The following is a 14,965-nucleotide window of genomic DNA, read 5'->3' on the forward strand; positions in this document are numbered from 1 at the left end:
TGCGCCTGCGCGCTGGGGACTCGTCGCGCTGCGCTCACGGCGTAGCGCCGCCCGGCTGCGCAGGCCCGGGCGGCTGGGGCCGCGGTTGGAGAATGCGCAGCGCCGTTGGGACGGCGTAAAGGCGCGGCAACGTCAGCGGCCCGGAGACGCGGGAGGCGGGTGGAGGAGGGAGCAGGCCGGGGGGCGCGAGGGGAGGGGGCCGGGGGAACAAAGCTTTGTTTACATGATTTTTAAAGGGGCCGCGCTCGCTCCGGCGGGCCGGCGAGAGCGGCAGCGGGAGGTTGCGCTGCCTTAGCTCACCGTCTGGGCGAGGGCTCCCGGAGGGACCAGGACCTGTCCCCGCCCAGACCCCTGCACCTGACGGATTCCTCCCTTCAAAAGTGAACCCGCGACGCCCCTCACCCGGCTGCGGCCGCGCCACCGCTGTAACACCGCACCACACCACACCACACCACACCCCCGGGGGTTCTTCCGGTGCGCCCACCGCCCACCTACGTCACCTGCATTATTCTTTACTTTCCACTGCCGACGAATTTGTGTCCTTCTGGATTTCTGCTCCAGTGGACAGGGGTCATTGCTCTCTGATCCTAGGTTTTACCAGCAACCCAAATCTCCTTGTTTTCATTTCTATCCTTTTCTCCACGCTAAACATTCATGGAAATAACCGCCAAGTAATGGTAATGATGGATACACGCAGAAGGCACGGTTCCGATCTTCCCCAATAAATTGTCATCTTAATCAGCTGTCTAGGCTGCCTCCTAAGAGTGGTCAGAAGCTGGGGGAGGTGGTGGCGGGGAGAGATAAAGGGATTTTAGGACCCCTGGGCTCAGTCTTGAGTGGAAAAGCCATCCCTCTGAGTGAGGTCAGGTCAGGCCTTGCCTGCTGCTACCAATTCCAGTCTTTCCCACTAGGAAAGATAGATCCTGTTTTCCATTAGATCCCACTCTGGCTTCCAGTCATGGTCCCCGGATTAGATTTTATCTGAATTCTGAGAGCATAGGTTGTATGTTAGTAGTGAATGACACACACACTTTCTGTTAAGTATCAAGAGGACTGGTGCTCAGCATTCATTTCAACCTTCGTCGTCCTCCGAGTGTGTCTTCCTGATTCGCAGAGGTAGGACACCGAAAAACTACATTACCCAGACTTCCTTGCAGCCAGGGTTCTGTATGCAAGTTCAGTTCAGTTAAGCTCAGTCGCTCAGCAGTCCTGTCCGACTCTTTGTAACCCCATGGACTGCAGCACCCCAGGCTTCCCTGTCCATCACCAACTTCCGGAGCTTGCTTTCAAACTCAGGTCCATGGAGTGAGTGATGCCATCCAACCATTTTATCCTCCGTCGTCCCCTTCTCCTCCTGCCTTCAATCTTTCCCAGCATCAGGGTCTTTTCCAATGAATCAGTTCTTCACATCAGGTGGCCAAAGTATTAGAGTTTTAGCTTCAGCATCAGTCCTTCCAGTGAATGTTCAGGGCTGATTTCTTTTAGGATGGACTGGTTTGACCTCCTTGCAGTCCAAGGGACTCTCAAGAGTCTTCTCCAATACCAGGAAAGCATCAGTTCTTCAGCACTCAGCTTTCTTTATAGTCCAACTCTCACATCCATACCTGTCTACTGGAAAAACAGACTGACTAGACAGACCTTTGTCAGGAAAGTAATGTCTCTGCTTTTTAATATGCTGTCTAAGTTGGTCATAACTTTTCTTCCAAGGAGCAAGCATCTTTTAATTTCATGGCTTCAGTCACCATCTGCAGTGATTTTGGAGCCCAAGAAAATAAAATGTGTTACTGTTTCCATTGTTTCCATATCTATTTGCCATGAAGTGATGGGACTGGATGCCATGATCTTAGTTTTTTGACTCGAGTTTTAAGCCAACTTTTTCACTCTCCTCTTTAACTTTCATTAAGAGGCTCTTTAGTTCTTCCTCACTTTCTGCCATAAGGGGGCTGTCATCTGCATATCTGAGGTTATTGATATTTCTCCTGACAATCTTGATTCCAGTTTGTGCTTCATCCAGTCCAGCATTTTGCATGATGGACTGTGCGTATAAGTTAAATAAGCAGGGTGACAATATACAGCCTTGTCGTACTCCTTTCCTGATTTGGAACCCGTCTGTGTTCCATGTCCAGTTCTTTTTTTTTAATTCTACATATTTAACTTTATTTATTTATTTTAAATTATTTATTTATTTATTTTAATTTACAACATTGTAGTGGTTTTGCCATACATTGACATGAATCCGCCATGGGTGTGCGTGTGTTCCCCATCCTGAATCGCCCTCCCCCCTCCCTCCCCATCCCATCCCTCTGGGTCATCCCAGTGCACCAGCCCCGAGCATCCTGTATCATGCATCAAACCTGGACTGGCAATTCGTATGATAATTTACATGTTTCAGTGCCATTCTCCCATATCATCCTGCCCTCGCCCTCTCCCACAGAGTCCAAAAGACTGTTCAATACATCTGTTGTGTCTCTTTTGCTGTCTTGCATACAGGGTTATCGTTACCATCTTTCTAAATTCCGTATATATGTGTTAGTATACTGTATTGGTGTTTTTCTTTCTGGCTTACTTCACTCTGTATAATAGGCTCCAGTTTCATCCACCTCATTAGAACTGATTCAGATGTATTCTTTTTAATGGCTGGGTAATATTCCATTATGTATATGTATTACAGCTTTCTTATCCATTCATCTACTGATGGATTCCATGTCCAGTTCTAACTGTTGCTTCCTGAACTGGATATAGATTTCTCAGGGGGCGGGTAAGGTGGTCTGGTATTTCCGTCTCTTTAAGAATTTTCCATAGTTTGTTGTGATCCACAGTGTCAAAGGGTTTGGCGTAGTCAATAAAGCAAAAGTAGATGTTTTTCTGGAACTCTCTTGCTTTTTCAATGATCCAGCAGATGTTGGCAATTTGATCTGTGGTTCCTCTCCCTTTTCTAAATCCAGATTGAACATCTGGAAGTTCACGGTTCACGTATTGTTGGAGCCTGACTTGGAGAATCTTGAGCATTACTTTGCTAGCGTGTGAGATGAGTGCAATTGTATGGTAGTTTGAACTTCCTTTGGCATTGCCTTTCTTTGGGGTTGTAATGAAAACTGACCTTTTCCAGTCCTGTGGCCACTGCTGAGTTTTCCAATTTTGCTGGCATAATAAATGCAGCACTTTCACAGCATCATCTTTTTGGATTTGAAGTAGCTCAATTGGAATTCCATCACCTCCACTAGCTTTGTTCATAGTGATACCTCCTAGGGCCCACTTGACTTCACATTCCAGGATGTCTGACTCTAGGTGAGTGATCACACCATTGTGATTATCTGGGTCATGAAGATCTTTATTGTATAGTTCTTCTGTGTATTCTTGCCACCTCTTCTTAATTTCTTCTGCTTCTGTTAGGTCCATACCATTTCTGTCCTTTATTGTGCCCATCTTTGCATGAAATGTTCTCTTGATATCTTTAATTTTCTTGAAGAGATCTCTAGACTTTCCCGTTCTATTGCTTTCCTCTATTTCTTTGCATTGATCACTGAGGAAGGCTTTCTCATCTCTCCTTGCTATTCTTTGGAATTCTGCATTCAGATGGGTATCTTTCCTTTTCTCCTTTGCCTTTAGCTTCACTGCCGATTAGATTCACTCAGAGAAAACTTTGGAGACAGAGCTTTTGACTGTTGCTTCTGACAAATCTAGCCTTTGAGGTGTGGGATTTTTCTGGTTTTGTTTTCCAACATTTCAGTATCCAGTTCTTAGCTCCCTGAGGGTACAGAGCAAGGGTGGTGGGTCAGGTGCTTCCTTGAGGTCTTCTTGGAGTGATGATTGCAATGGGGTAGTCTTCCAATTCCCTACTTGCCTGATGGAGTAGAAATAACAGCTCCCTGTGGGGACAGACCCAAATCCTGCCCCACCAACAACCCTCCCCACACCTGTTTCTCTCCATCTTCCCCTTTTCAGTAAATGATAGTCTAGTGTTTCAACAGTCCCTCATAGTCAGTCCATGTGCAAGTCCAGTACACACCCAAATCTGGCCACTCATCTTCATTATTACTAACACCCTGATCCAGACCACCATCAGTTTTCTGCTGGGCTCAGATAAATAGAATCCTTGCTTTCTCTGCTTCTTATCTTGCCCCTTGACAACCCATCTTCCCTATAGCTGCAGAACATCCTTTTAATGTCATAAATGAGATCATTCACATCCCTGCTTTAAAATCCTCAAGTGGCCTCCCATCACATTTGGAATACATTCGGAATCTTTCCTGTAGCCTGAAAGGCCATGTGATAGGACCATCTGTCCCCAGTCCCCTCTGGCTTGCAATGCTCTGGTCATTCTGCCCTTCTTGTAGTTCTTCACATCCAGCTGTTCCTGCCTAGGGGCCTTTGCCCTTGAAGGAACTTCTGCCTGCAGTGTTTTCCCCTTAGATCTTTAAGTGGCTGGTTTCCTCTTATCACTGGTTTCTTAGTTCAATTGTTATCTCCTCAGAGAGGCTTTTCTCACCAGTTCTATAGATAATTGTCCCCTCCTCCATCACTGTCATACTTACAGCACTGATCATGGTCTCTTTGAAACTATTTATGTATTTACTTTTTTCATCATCTGAGTCTCTAGCTAGAAAGAAAGTGCGAGAACTTCCCTGGTGGTGTTGCAGAGAAGCCAACTGAGTCCATGTTGGAAACTTTCTTTGACTTGCTTTTCATTGCTTTTGTTATTATGGAAAGTGAAAGTGAAGTTGCTCAGTCGCTCGCTTTTTGGGACCCCCAAGGACTCTAGCCTACCACGCTCCTCCATCCATGGGATTTTCCAGGCAAGAGTACTGGAGTGGGTTGCCATTTCCTTCTCCAGAGGATCTTCCCGACCCACGGATCGAACCGGGGTCTCCCGCATTGTAGGCAGACGCTTTACCATCTGAGCCACCAGGGAATCACTTTGTTATTATTATAATCATACGTAATAGCTTGCCTCAGAGGACCCTGCCCCTCTGCTTGACTGTCAACTAAAGTGCCTTTTTTCAGCTCTTTGAGAGCTAATCTGTCCCTGCCCACCTGTGAATAGAAGAGACGAACACACCCCTTCCCAAGGCTTGCAAAGCATCTTCAAAAGGTGGTGCTTTGGTAAAGCATCAGCCTCCAATGAGGGTGACTTGGGAGTTCTATCCTGGGACAAGAAGATCCTCTGGAGAAGGAAATGGCAACTCACTCCAGTATTCTTGCCTGGAAAACCCCATGGACAGAGGAGCCTGGCGGGCTCCAGTCCATGGGATCGCAAAGAGTCGGACACGACTGAGCATGAGCACACGCAGCAACCCTTCCCAAGGCTGGCCAATTCCCTTGGAGTTGTTTTGCAAGACGGAAGACCCAAACATCTTTACTTCCCCTCTACCTTTCCCTCTAATCTGTCTTTTGACTTTAGTTCCTCATTGCTTTCTCTCTGATCTATAAAAGACCCTGGCATCCAGACCTGGACAAGATGGTTATTTTGAGGCACCTTTTTCTCAATCAGCTGGCTCCCCGAATAAAGTCGTATTCCTTGCCTCAACACCTCGTCTCTCGGATTCATTGGCCTATCGTGTGGTGAACAGAGTGAGCTTGGACTCGGTAACAGCGGTCCAGTGACTGATCCATCCTCCCACTGCAGGGGGCCTGGGTTTGATCCCTGGTCATGGAACTAGAACCCACATGCCACAGCTAAGAGTTTGCATGCTGCAACTAAAGATCTTGTATGTTGTAATGAAGATCCAAGATCCTGCTGCAGCAAGACCTGGCACAGCCAAGTAAAGAAATGTTTTTAAAAAGAGAAGGGAACTACAATGAAAACAGGGAAGGGGACAACAGAGGACGAGATGGTTGGATGGCATCAATAACTCGATGGACATGAGATTGAGCAAGCTCCGGAAAATAGTGAAGGCCAGGGAAGCCTGGCGTGCTGCAGTCCATGAGGTTGCAAAGAGTCAGACAAGACTAAGTGAACATCAGCAAATGTCTTGTTTATGCTCTGTCCCTCCTACCTCTGCACAGAGGAGATGCTCAAAAAAATAACTTTTAACCTAAATTCTTCCTATCTCAGTCTCATCCTAGGGTGCATTTGGGGCTCTCAGGAGAACATGAAGGAGTTTGAACTTTAAGGAGTGTTATGCCAATGTTAAGTAATATTATTATGTTAATAATGATATACTTAATGGAGAGTGAGGACTAGGAATGAAACCCAAGAGACAGATCCTTCCTCCCCCACTGACAGGAACAACTGGGGTGGGAGAAGGCAGGATTGCTTTTATAAACACTCCCTCCCCCCCTACACCTGGCGTGCTGAGGTTTGTGGTTCATGGGGTCGCTGAGTCGGACACAACTGAGCGACTGAACTGGACTGAACTCCCCACCACAGCTTATTTCTGAGCTCAGTCCTCCATCATCTCCGGCCGGCCCACCGTTCTATACCTTCTTGGCTGTTGCTTCTTTGCTGTCCAGAGCTGCCCTTGGGGTAGCACTCGCCCTCCAGCCCTCCCCAGCCGTTCATCCTCTGGGGGTTGCCTAATCTCTAAACCTGCCCAAGGAATCCGTCTCTTCTGCTCCTTCCTTTCTAGCTCCCAACCACAAGCCCAGAGTCCTTTTGTATTAGAGATTTAGTTGCTAAACACTGGTCAGAATAGTAACAAAAAGTTGCCAAATTCTTGGAGCCCTGATCTCCAGATCTGTTCCTAACTCCAGCTGAGAGAAACCATTGTAAAGGAAAGGATCCTGTGGCTTATACTGAGGCACAAATGAGGTGGGGGTGGTGGGGGTGTGGGGTGTGTCCCTTTCCTGCCAATAAAAGCAAAGAGGAGCCTAGGGGCACCCCGCCCTCCACTCTTGCCTTTTTGTTGCTTTCTTTCCCTATCTTTGGTGCCTGGGTCATCTAAGGGCCTCTGGCTCTTTGCCCTTGTACTGTGTCCATTTGGGTCCCTGCTCATAGGGTTTGCCTGTGGCCAGGCAGAAAATACTGGGGTTAGTACTTTCTCTGCAGGGTCCCCACAAGTCCTGCCAGGAAAAGTGGGGGTTGCTCTGAGTTCACACCTGCGGAAAACAGCCACAGGAAAATAACTTTTCCTGCTCCCATAGGCAAGGGATGGCATGGGGGGAGGGGCGGGGTAGCTGAAGTTCCTGGGGCTCAGGCCTCCAGGTTTAAATGTGTTCTGTGTTTAGTCACTCAGTCGTGTCGGACTCCTTGCGACCCCATGGCCTATAGTCCTCCAGGCTCCTCGGTCCATGGGGATTCTCCAGACAAGAATACTGGAGTGGATTGCCATGCCTTCCTCCAGAGGATCTTCCCAGCCCAGGGATCGAACCTAGGTTTCCTGCATTGCAGACCGATTCCTTAGGGTCTGAGCCACCAGGGATTAAATAGTTTCCAAGTAATCTGGCAAGCTCGGGCTCCCCCCTGTGGTTCTGCGTGGAATGCGTCCAGCTGACCTTCGGGGAAGGTGATCAGAGAAGGGGAGGGGGGGATCCTTTGTTGTCTGGCTACTCAGTCAGGTCCGGTCCGCCCACCAGCGACTTCAGCATCTCAGGTCTTATGCCAGGCCTACTGCATCTGAATCTGCAGTTTTAACCAGGTTTGCACATTAGTGTTTGAAAGGCACTGCTCTGACAGCCCCCAGGATGGCCTTAGAAGCCCTTCTTTTCTCACTCCCTACGGAGATGCTGAGTCATCCACAGTCCACGCAGCCCCTGTGTAATATTGCTTCCCCTAAGGGGCTGGAGAAATGGAATTGCTGTTGTTCAGTCACTAAGTCAAGTCCGACTCTTTTGCAGCCCCATGGACTGTAGCTCGCCAGGCTCCTCTGTCCACGGAATTCTCCAGGCAAGAATACTGGAGCGGGTTGCCATTTCCTATTCCAGGGATCCAGCTCATGTCTCCTTCATTGGTAGGTGGATTCTTTACCACTGAGCCACCAGGGAAGCCCAGAGAGATGGAATAAGCCACCTGCTTCCATACTCTTAACCCCGTCTCAAGGCGTTTTCCCCCCTCACCAGCATCCTTGGTTCCCCTTTGGTTTCTGGATCCACTTGTTCAAATCCAGCTTTATGTGTCTCAGTCCTCTCCACCCAGAGCCCATAATACTCATGTTTTGAGCTGTTTTGGTGAAGCACGTGGCATGTGCAGCAGAAGGTCTGAGCAGCGCACTGCTCTGCTCTTCTTCCCAAGACGACCTAACCTCTGCGGTAGAGGACATGGCTCAGTTACATAAGCACCCATTATGGGGTTACCCCAAGAGTGCTCGTCTAGTCTCTGGTTTTCCCAGTGTTTCCGCACCATGCCTCTGTCGGATTGCCTCTCTAAACCATCTGGCCCAGTTAGATATTCTCTGAGGCACTTAGAGTTCCACTAAGCCATGTATCTTCTTGCATGGAGTCTAGACTTCGTTTGCATGCTAAACTGCTTCAGTTGTGTCTGACTCTTGTGGTGCCATGGACTGTAGCCCACCAGGCTCTCCTGTCCATGGAATTTTCTAGGCGAGAATACTGGAGTGGGTTGCCATGCCCTCCTCCAGGGGATCTTCCAGACCCAGGGATCCAACTCACGCCTCTTTTTTCTCCTGAACTGGCAGGCGGGTTCTTTACCACTAACGCCATCTGTTGTTCAGTCACTCAGTCGTGTCTGACTCTGACCCCATGGACTGCAGCCCACCAGGCTTCCCTGTCCTCGCAGCATCCTTGAGGTCAGCAGTAAAAAGACTGTTAAATTAAAAGATCAGTTACCCTGGAACTTCCTCCTCTGGCCTTTTGACTTTAGGAGACTTGCAAACAGGTGGGTTCACACCTGCCTTTCCTTCTTCCAAGGGTAGAAAGTGTGTCTGGAGACTCTGTGGACCTGGAACCTTTGGTAACTGTGAAGCACATTTGATAACTATGAAACTTTTTTTTTTTTAATGTGAGAGTTTGCTATTGTAACTTAAAAAGATAACCTCCAGATAGAATTCAAGTGTCTTTACAATGCTCACAAAGGCTGGAAAGAAGGTGGATTCCGACAGTTGAGATGTGCTTGGGGAGTGTAGCTCGCTTCAGTGTGGAGACATTCATGTTTCTAGCAGCTCAGGAGGTGGCATGTGTGTGTGTGTCGTGGGGGACAGGCAGTGTCCCCGCAGAGGGAAACCATTTCAGCAGAGCGTGTGAACCTACCGAGGCTGGCGTTCCAGCATGCCTGTGTGGCTCAGCGCCTGCTGAGTTGAGAGGCCTGGCTTCCGGTTTGGTGGCCTGGAACCCGTCCCTCGGCCCTTCCTTGAGCCTCAGTCTCCTCATTTTTGAATGAGGATGTTGGGCTGGCTGATTTCTCAGGTCTCTCCTAGCTGCATCATGCTAACCACCAGCCTGAGCGTGGTGGAGCCTTCAGCTCCTGGTTTTACTGTCAAATTTTTGTTTCTGGGCCTCTGTTCCAGAGGGTCAGCCTCCCTGTGTTGCTGACCTCCCCGCGCTGGTCTCTGTCCCTGAGCTGTGTTCAGTGAAACACTGGAGTTGGGTTTTTTGGAAATTCTCTCTTACTCGCTGAAAATGCAGGAAGCTTGAATGTGAAACCCACTCGTCAAAAAGAAAACACACACACGCACAGAGCAAGAAACCACAGGGCCTATCGGCCTGTCGTCATCGAGCAGACGAGAATAGTGCAGAAAACTCTAGGCAGAGAGGAAATGAACTTGAGAGAAGGGGGAACATAGGGCAGAGAGGAGCGAGAGAGGGTGGGTGTGGAAGGGGAGAGCGGGCGCTCAGGGGCCCCGGGATGCCGCGAGGATGGAGGACGTGCTGGTGAAGCAGGGCTTCCTGTACCTCCAGCAGCAGCAGACTTTCGGGAAGGTAGGAAGAGCATCGTTGGTCTGGGGCTGGGCTGAGAGGTGGTGGAGGGTGGGGTGCTAGAGACTCCCCGGAGAGGAGAGGAGGCCCTGGAATGTTCCAAAACCCTTATGGCCTAATGGAGACTGCCATCTACCACACTGGGCGCAGAACACAAGCTTGGGAGGGCTCCTTCCTTAGCAGCCGCCACATCATGGCCTTTGCTGACAGCCGTGACCCCAGGAGGAGGGGATACCAGAGGACCCTGACTCTTTCTTTTTCTGTGGCGACTTCTCCTCACTGGGACACATTGGGAGGGACTGGACAGCACAGTGGAGGGGATAATTTGGGATGGCCGTGGAGGTTCCTTCCTCCTTTCCTGCCCAGTGGGGTGCATTTGGCTGCTTTTGAACTTGAGCCGGGGTCTCTGGGAGCCAGGGCCCCATTGTGTCTAAACTCCTTTTCATTCTTTTGGCCTCTTTGAATAGGGAAGTCCTCTTTCCCTCAGGGGACCCACCCGAGGGTTCCTCTCTCTCTCTCTGTCCCTCTCATGGCCTCAGGGCATGAGTCAGGAAGGTTCAGGAGAGTCAGCAAGTTCCTGGGGAGAGGGCCTTCTGTGGGGCCTCATGCAGAAAGAGGAGGTCCCCAGTCTGGGCTCTCAGGCTGCCCTCCTCGCCTCCTCTGGGCTTCAGGACTCACATGCTTTCTGCCTCTCATCTGGGATTCCCTGCATTGAGCTTGCCCAGTCTCCCTGCAGTTGTCTTCATGGGGCTCACCCCAAGCCTTTCTTTTTTTTTTTTTTTGCCTCCGGCTTCCTCCCTGCTGTCACTGGAGGCCTCTTTCTGGGTCACTTGACGTGCATCTTCAACGCATGCTAACTCTTAAGGCCCGTGTTAGGCCCTCTGCCTCCTTGGGTCTCCTGTGATCTTCCCCTTTGTCTCCCCCTGGGGTCCCCCTCTCCCTGCTGGTCATCATCTCTCCATCTGGGGGCAGAAATGGCGCCGGTTCGGGGCTGCTCTGTATGGAGGTTCAGGCTGTGCACTGGCCCGGCTGGAGCTCCAGGAGGGCTCGGAGAAGTCGCGCCGGGGAGAGGCCCCCCGGAGGGTCATCCGCCTCAATGACTGCCTGCGGGTGTCCGAAGCCAGCGGGGAGGCCAGCAGCCCCCGGGACACCAGCACCTTCTTCCTGGAGACCACGGAACGCCTGTACCTGCTGGCCGCCCCCACCGCCGAGCGTGGCGACTGGATACAGGCCATCTGCCTCCTGGCCTTCCCTGTGAGTCGGCCAGGGCTGCAGAGAGGATGTGGGGCGCCGGGTGCCTGCCGAGGGCAGGTGTTGTGGGAGTCAAGGTCAGGAGGCTGAGGGTGGTTCTTTGGTGGGGTGTGGATCCCATTTCAGAATAAAGATGGGGGGGTTGGGGGGTGGGGCGGCAGACTGAGTGCATTTTGCAAGAAAGCTTAGGGTGGCCAGAGGTGGGGCTGGAGATGGCGATGGTGGTGAACATTGGGCCTTCTCCCCAGGGTCAGCGGAAGGAGCAGTCAGGGCCGGAGGGGAAGGGTGGCCGGCCCCGCATGGAGGAGAATGAACTGTACAGCCGCGCGACCGCAGGTGAGGGGCCCCTGCTTCTCCCCAGGCTGCTCTCTCCAGGGCGTGGTGGGGAGGAGGTGAGGGCCGGCCGGCAGCCGGCCCAGTCTTCCTGCCTTGCGGTTGCCCCTGGCCCCAGCCAGCCCCTTATCAGCTGCTCCTCATCGCTTCCGGCCCGGCCCAAGGTTGGGGAGGCCGGCCTGACTTAAATGTCAGCCCTTCGCCCTTGGCCCGCTCCCTCTGATCCAGGCCCCATTGGTGGCAAAGGGCCTGGCTGACGGACCCAGGTGAAAATGCTGGTCTGGAATTCTCCCCTGATGGGACCTGAGCAATCGTCTGTGAAAAGAATGGTTTCCCATCTATGGATCTAAGGTGTCCTGCAGCAAGGGAGTTTTTTGCTGACAAGGCAGTCGCCCTCCTGTCCTCTTGTCTAGCCCTCTGGGGGCTGCCTGTGGGGAGCAGGAAGACACAGGGCAAGGGGTGCATCCAGGCTCCACCCCTCGGAAGGCCTCCCCACCTGACCCCCGTGGCCTCGGCAGAGGGTGGGCAGGCAGGGAGAGCTGGGGAGGTGTGGCAGGAGCGATGCGGAGGCAGCTGGGTTGGGGCGAGCAGTGAGATGGAGGAGACGGAGCTGTGACTGGCGACGGGAGCAGGAAGGATGTGGCCCAGAGGAGTCAGGGTGCTCGTGGCTAGGGCACGATGCCTCCTGGGGGAGGGGGTGGGGGCTCCTGGCATCTTGGGGAGTCTGACCTGGCACAGGGCAGCTAAGTCTTCAGAACGCAGGCACCAGGGCCATGGGCCACTGATAATACTTTTCTTCTGGAGTCCTGGCCCGCTTATTTAGAGCGGTGGTGAATAATCCACCTGCTAACGCCAGAGACGCCGGAGACCCAAGTTTGATCCCTGGGTCAGGAAGATCCCATGGACAAGGAAACGGCAACCCACTCCAGTATTCTTGCCTGGAGAATCCCACGGACAGAGGAGCATGGCGGGTTATAGTCCATGGGATCGCAAAGATTCGGACACAACTGAATGACTGAACATGCACACACACAGAATTGAAAGAGGTTGGCTGTTCTCCCCATGAACTGTGTCTCCTCCCCAGGGACCCCCCGAAAGGAGTTTGCTGTGACCATAAGACCCACAGAAGTCAGTGAGAGGTGCCGGCTCCGCGGACCCTACACCCTCCGGGTTGGGGAGAGTGCCCTGGAGCTGTGGGGCGGCCCCGAGTCGGGCACCCAGCTCTATGAATGGCCTTACAGATTCCTGAGGCGCTTTGGGCGGGATAAGGTGAGCAGGGGCTGCGGGGGGTAGGGCAGAGGAAGGATGAACTAGGAGAGAAAAGAGAGTGTCGGGGAGAGGGCCAAGGGGCCCTCAAAGGAAGAGGGAATGGAGGAGGGAGAAAAGATGAGATAAAGGCGCCCAGCCCCAGGGCTGGAGGAGAGAACCCGGGGAGGGAGATGTGGAGGTGGAGGTGGCGGAGAAGGAAAGAGGAAGACCTGGGTGGGGGGTAGTGGGCCGTGTGGAGGTTGAACTCTGTGCCAATCATCATACTCAGATGGATGGAAGGAAGACGGGAAAAGGAGAGGGGTTTGTTGGTAAGAAAAGACTTGGAGGGAGGGAGAGGAAGCAGCTTGGGGAGAAGGCCAAGCAGCTCGCTGGTTGGAGGGGAGTTGGAGATGACATGTTTGTGATTGGAAACTGGGTATGTGAGCAGCTGGCCTCCCAGTGATAGGCTTTCTTCCCCACCCAGGTAACCTTCTCCTTTGAGGCTGGCCGGCGCTGCGTCTCAGGAGAGGGCAACTTTGAGCTCGAAACCAGGCAAGGCAATGAGATCTTCCTGGCCCTGGAAGAGGCCATCTCTGCCCAGAAGAATGCCGTCCCTGCTGGGCCCCAGGCCCAGCCAGTCCCCGTCCCCGCGGTGCTGCCCCGGCCGGAGAGCCCCTACGCCCGACCCCACGACTCGCTGCCACCACTGTCGCCCACCGTCCCGGTGCCCGCTCCCCGGCAGCAGCGCGGACTAGAGGGGGAGTACGCCGTGCCCTTCGATGCCGTGGCCCGGAGCCTCGGGAAGAGCTTGAGGGGCATCCTGGCTGTCCCTCCCCAGCCCCCGGCCGACCCTCTGTACGACAGCATCGAGGACCACCCGCACCCACGACCCGACCACATATATGATGAGCCCGAGGGGATGGCCACCCTGGCCCTGTATGACAGCCCGCAGGAGCCCCGGGGCGATGCCTGGAGGAGGCAGGCCACAGCCGACAGGGACTCCAGTGGCCTCAAGCATGGCTACATAGCGGGACAGGACATCACCGCCTCTGGCTGGCCACAGGGGACCGAGTATGACAATGTCATACTTAAGAAAGGCCCAAAGTGATGGAGCGCGGAGGAGATGCGATCCCCATGGGACGCCAGTGCTGGAGTCCTGTGCGTGCGGGGCCAAAGTTAGAGGCTGGTGAGAAAGAGCTGGAGGGGCAGGCAGGCCTCCTCTTCCAGCTTCTGCTGGTGACTCCTGGCCACCGCATCCCAGGAGCCCTGCTCTGCTTCTTCTTGAACCCTCGGCTTGACCGCTTTAGTCTGGTCCGAGGAATTGTCCCCTTCAGGGCATGCGGCATGAGTCACCATCTGCGGGCAGGAAGAGCGCCCTGTGGAGACCGCCCTTCTGCTCCTTCTGCACTTCCTCTTCTTTTGCCCACCCCCCCCACCCTCCCACCCCCCACCTAAATGGAACCTCTGGCATTTAGAGGACAAAAGGATGTCAGCAAATCGCCCTGGTTCCTCGGTCTGTGTGGGCCACCTTTTCAGGTGACAGCCGTGGCCCCAGGCATGCAGGAGGATGGCTGCTGCTGTCTGCCAGTTTTGGACTTCTCTGTGGCATTAAACATTTCAGAAATATTTCTGTGTAACCAGAGTGTGGGAGGTGGGGATGGGACCGGCACGGCCATGCTGGGGGTGGACGCTTCGACTGGTCACCACTGACACCGCCTCTCCCAGCAGCAGGATCCTCTCTGGGTCCCCATGTCTGGCCACAGATGTGGAGGTCTGCACAAGTCAGGGCACCCCAGGAAAGATGCTCAACCCTTTGCTAGGGTAGGATCGACACCCAAGAAATAGTGAGGAAGCTGTGCGTGTGTGTAAACCTGGAGTGGAAGACAGGCAAGAGTAGAAATGGGACTCATCACTTGCCTTTCTAAGACTTACTCTCTTTGTCTGTAAATTGAGGGAGTTTCTCCATTTGGGCATTGAGAGCCCTTCCTGTTCTGAAGTTCCGCATTGGCCCTTGTGTTTTTCTTGGGTTGGCCCGAAAGTTCCAACCCAGTATTTCCCTGAAGGCTCTGTGCATCAAAATAAAAATCTCTCCTTTCATCAAAATCTGCTTTCATGGAAAGGGCTGTCAGAATGTTTCTGCTACTGGTTCCAGCCAGTATTATGGGGCACTGTTTGTAAAACCTCCCTTCGCCTCATAATGCTTATCGTCTAGAGGTGGGCTGAGATGAGGACACAGATGTCTATCACAAAAGGGGATGTAAGTTTCACAAGAGGAGAATCAAGGCCTGGAGGTCAGGGGAGATATCTGTTCATTGGGGGACCA

At 52.6% G+C, this 14,965-nt stretch overlaps 1 protein-coding gene across 1 annotated transcript; it reads left to right on the forward strand.

Moving 5' to 3' along the window:
• Nucleotides 1-9,585: 9,585 nt before the first annotated feature.
• On the forward strand, nucleotides 9,586-14,745 carry DOK2 (docking protein 2). Its single transcript, XM_061163938.1, has 5 exons — nucleotides 9,586-9,813; nucleotides 10,783-11,064; nucleotides 11,310-11,397; nucleotides 12,479-12,663; nucleotides 13,127-14,745. Exons 1-5 carry the CDS (start codon nucleotides 9,751-9,753, stop codon nucleotides 13,748-13,750), a joined length of 1,242 nt encoding a protein of 413 aa, XP_061019921.1. The 5' UTR covers nucleotides 9,586-9,750; the 3' UTR covers nucleotides 13,751-14,745.
• Nucleotides 14,746-14,965: the final 220 nt, after the last annotated feature.

The sequence above is a fragment of the Dama dama genome, chromosome 16, assembly GCF_033118175.1.
Source record: "Dama dama isolate Ldn47 chromosome 16, ASM3311817v1, whole genome shotgun sequence".
Taxonomy (NCBI): domain Eukaryota; kingdom Metazoa; phylum Chordata; class Mammalia; order Artiodactyla; family Cervidae; genus Dama; species Dama dama.

Coding starts and splice junctions, on each gene's coding strand:
- DOK2 (XM_061163938.1), top strand. CDS start 9,751: ATGGAGGACGTGCTGGTGAAGCAGGGCTTCCTGTACCTCCAGCAGCAG. Junction 9,814..10,782: donor AGCAGCAGACTTTCGGGAAG/GTAGGAAGAGCA, acceptor ATCTGGGGGCAG/AAATGGCGCCGGTTCGGGGC. Junction 11,398..12,478: donor GTACAGCCGCGCGACCGCAG/GTGAGGGGCCCC, acceptor TCTCCTCCCCAG/GGACCCCCCGAAAGGAGTTT.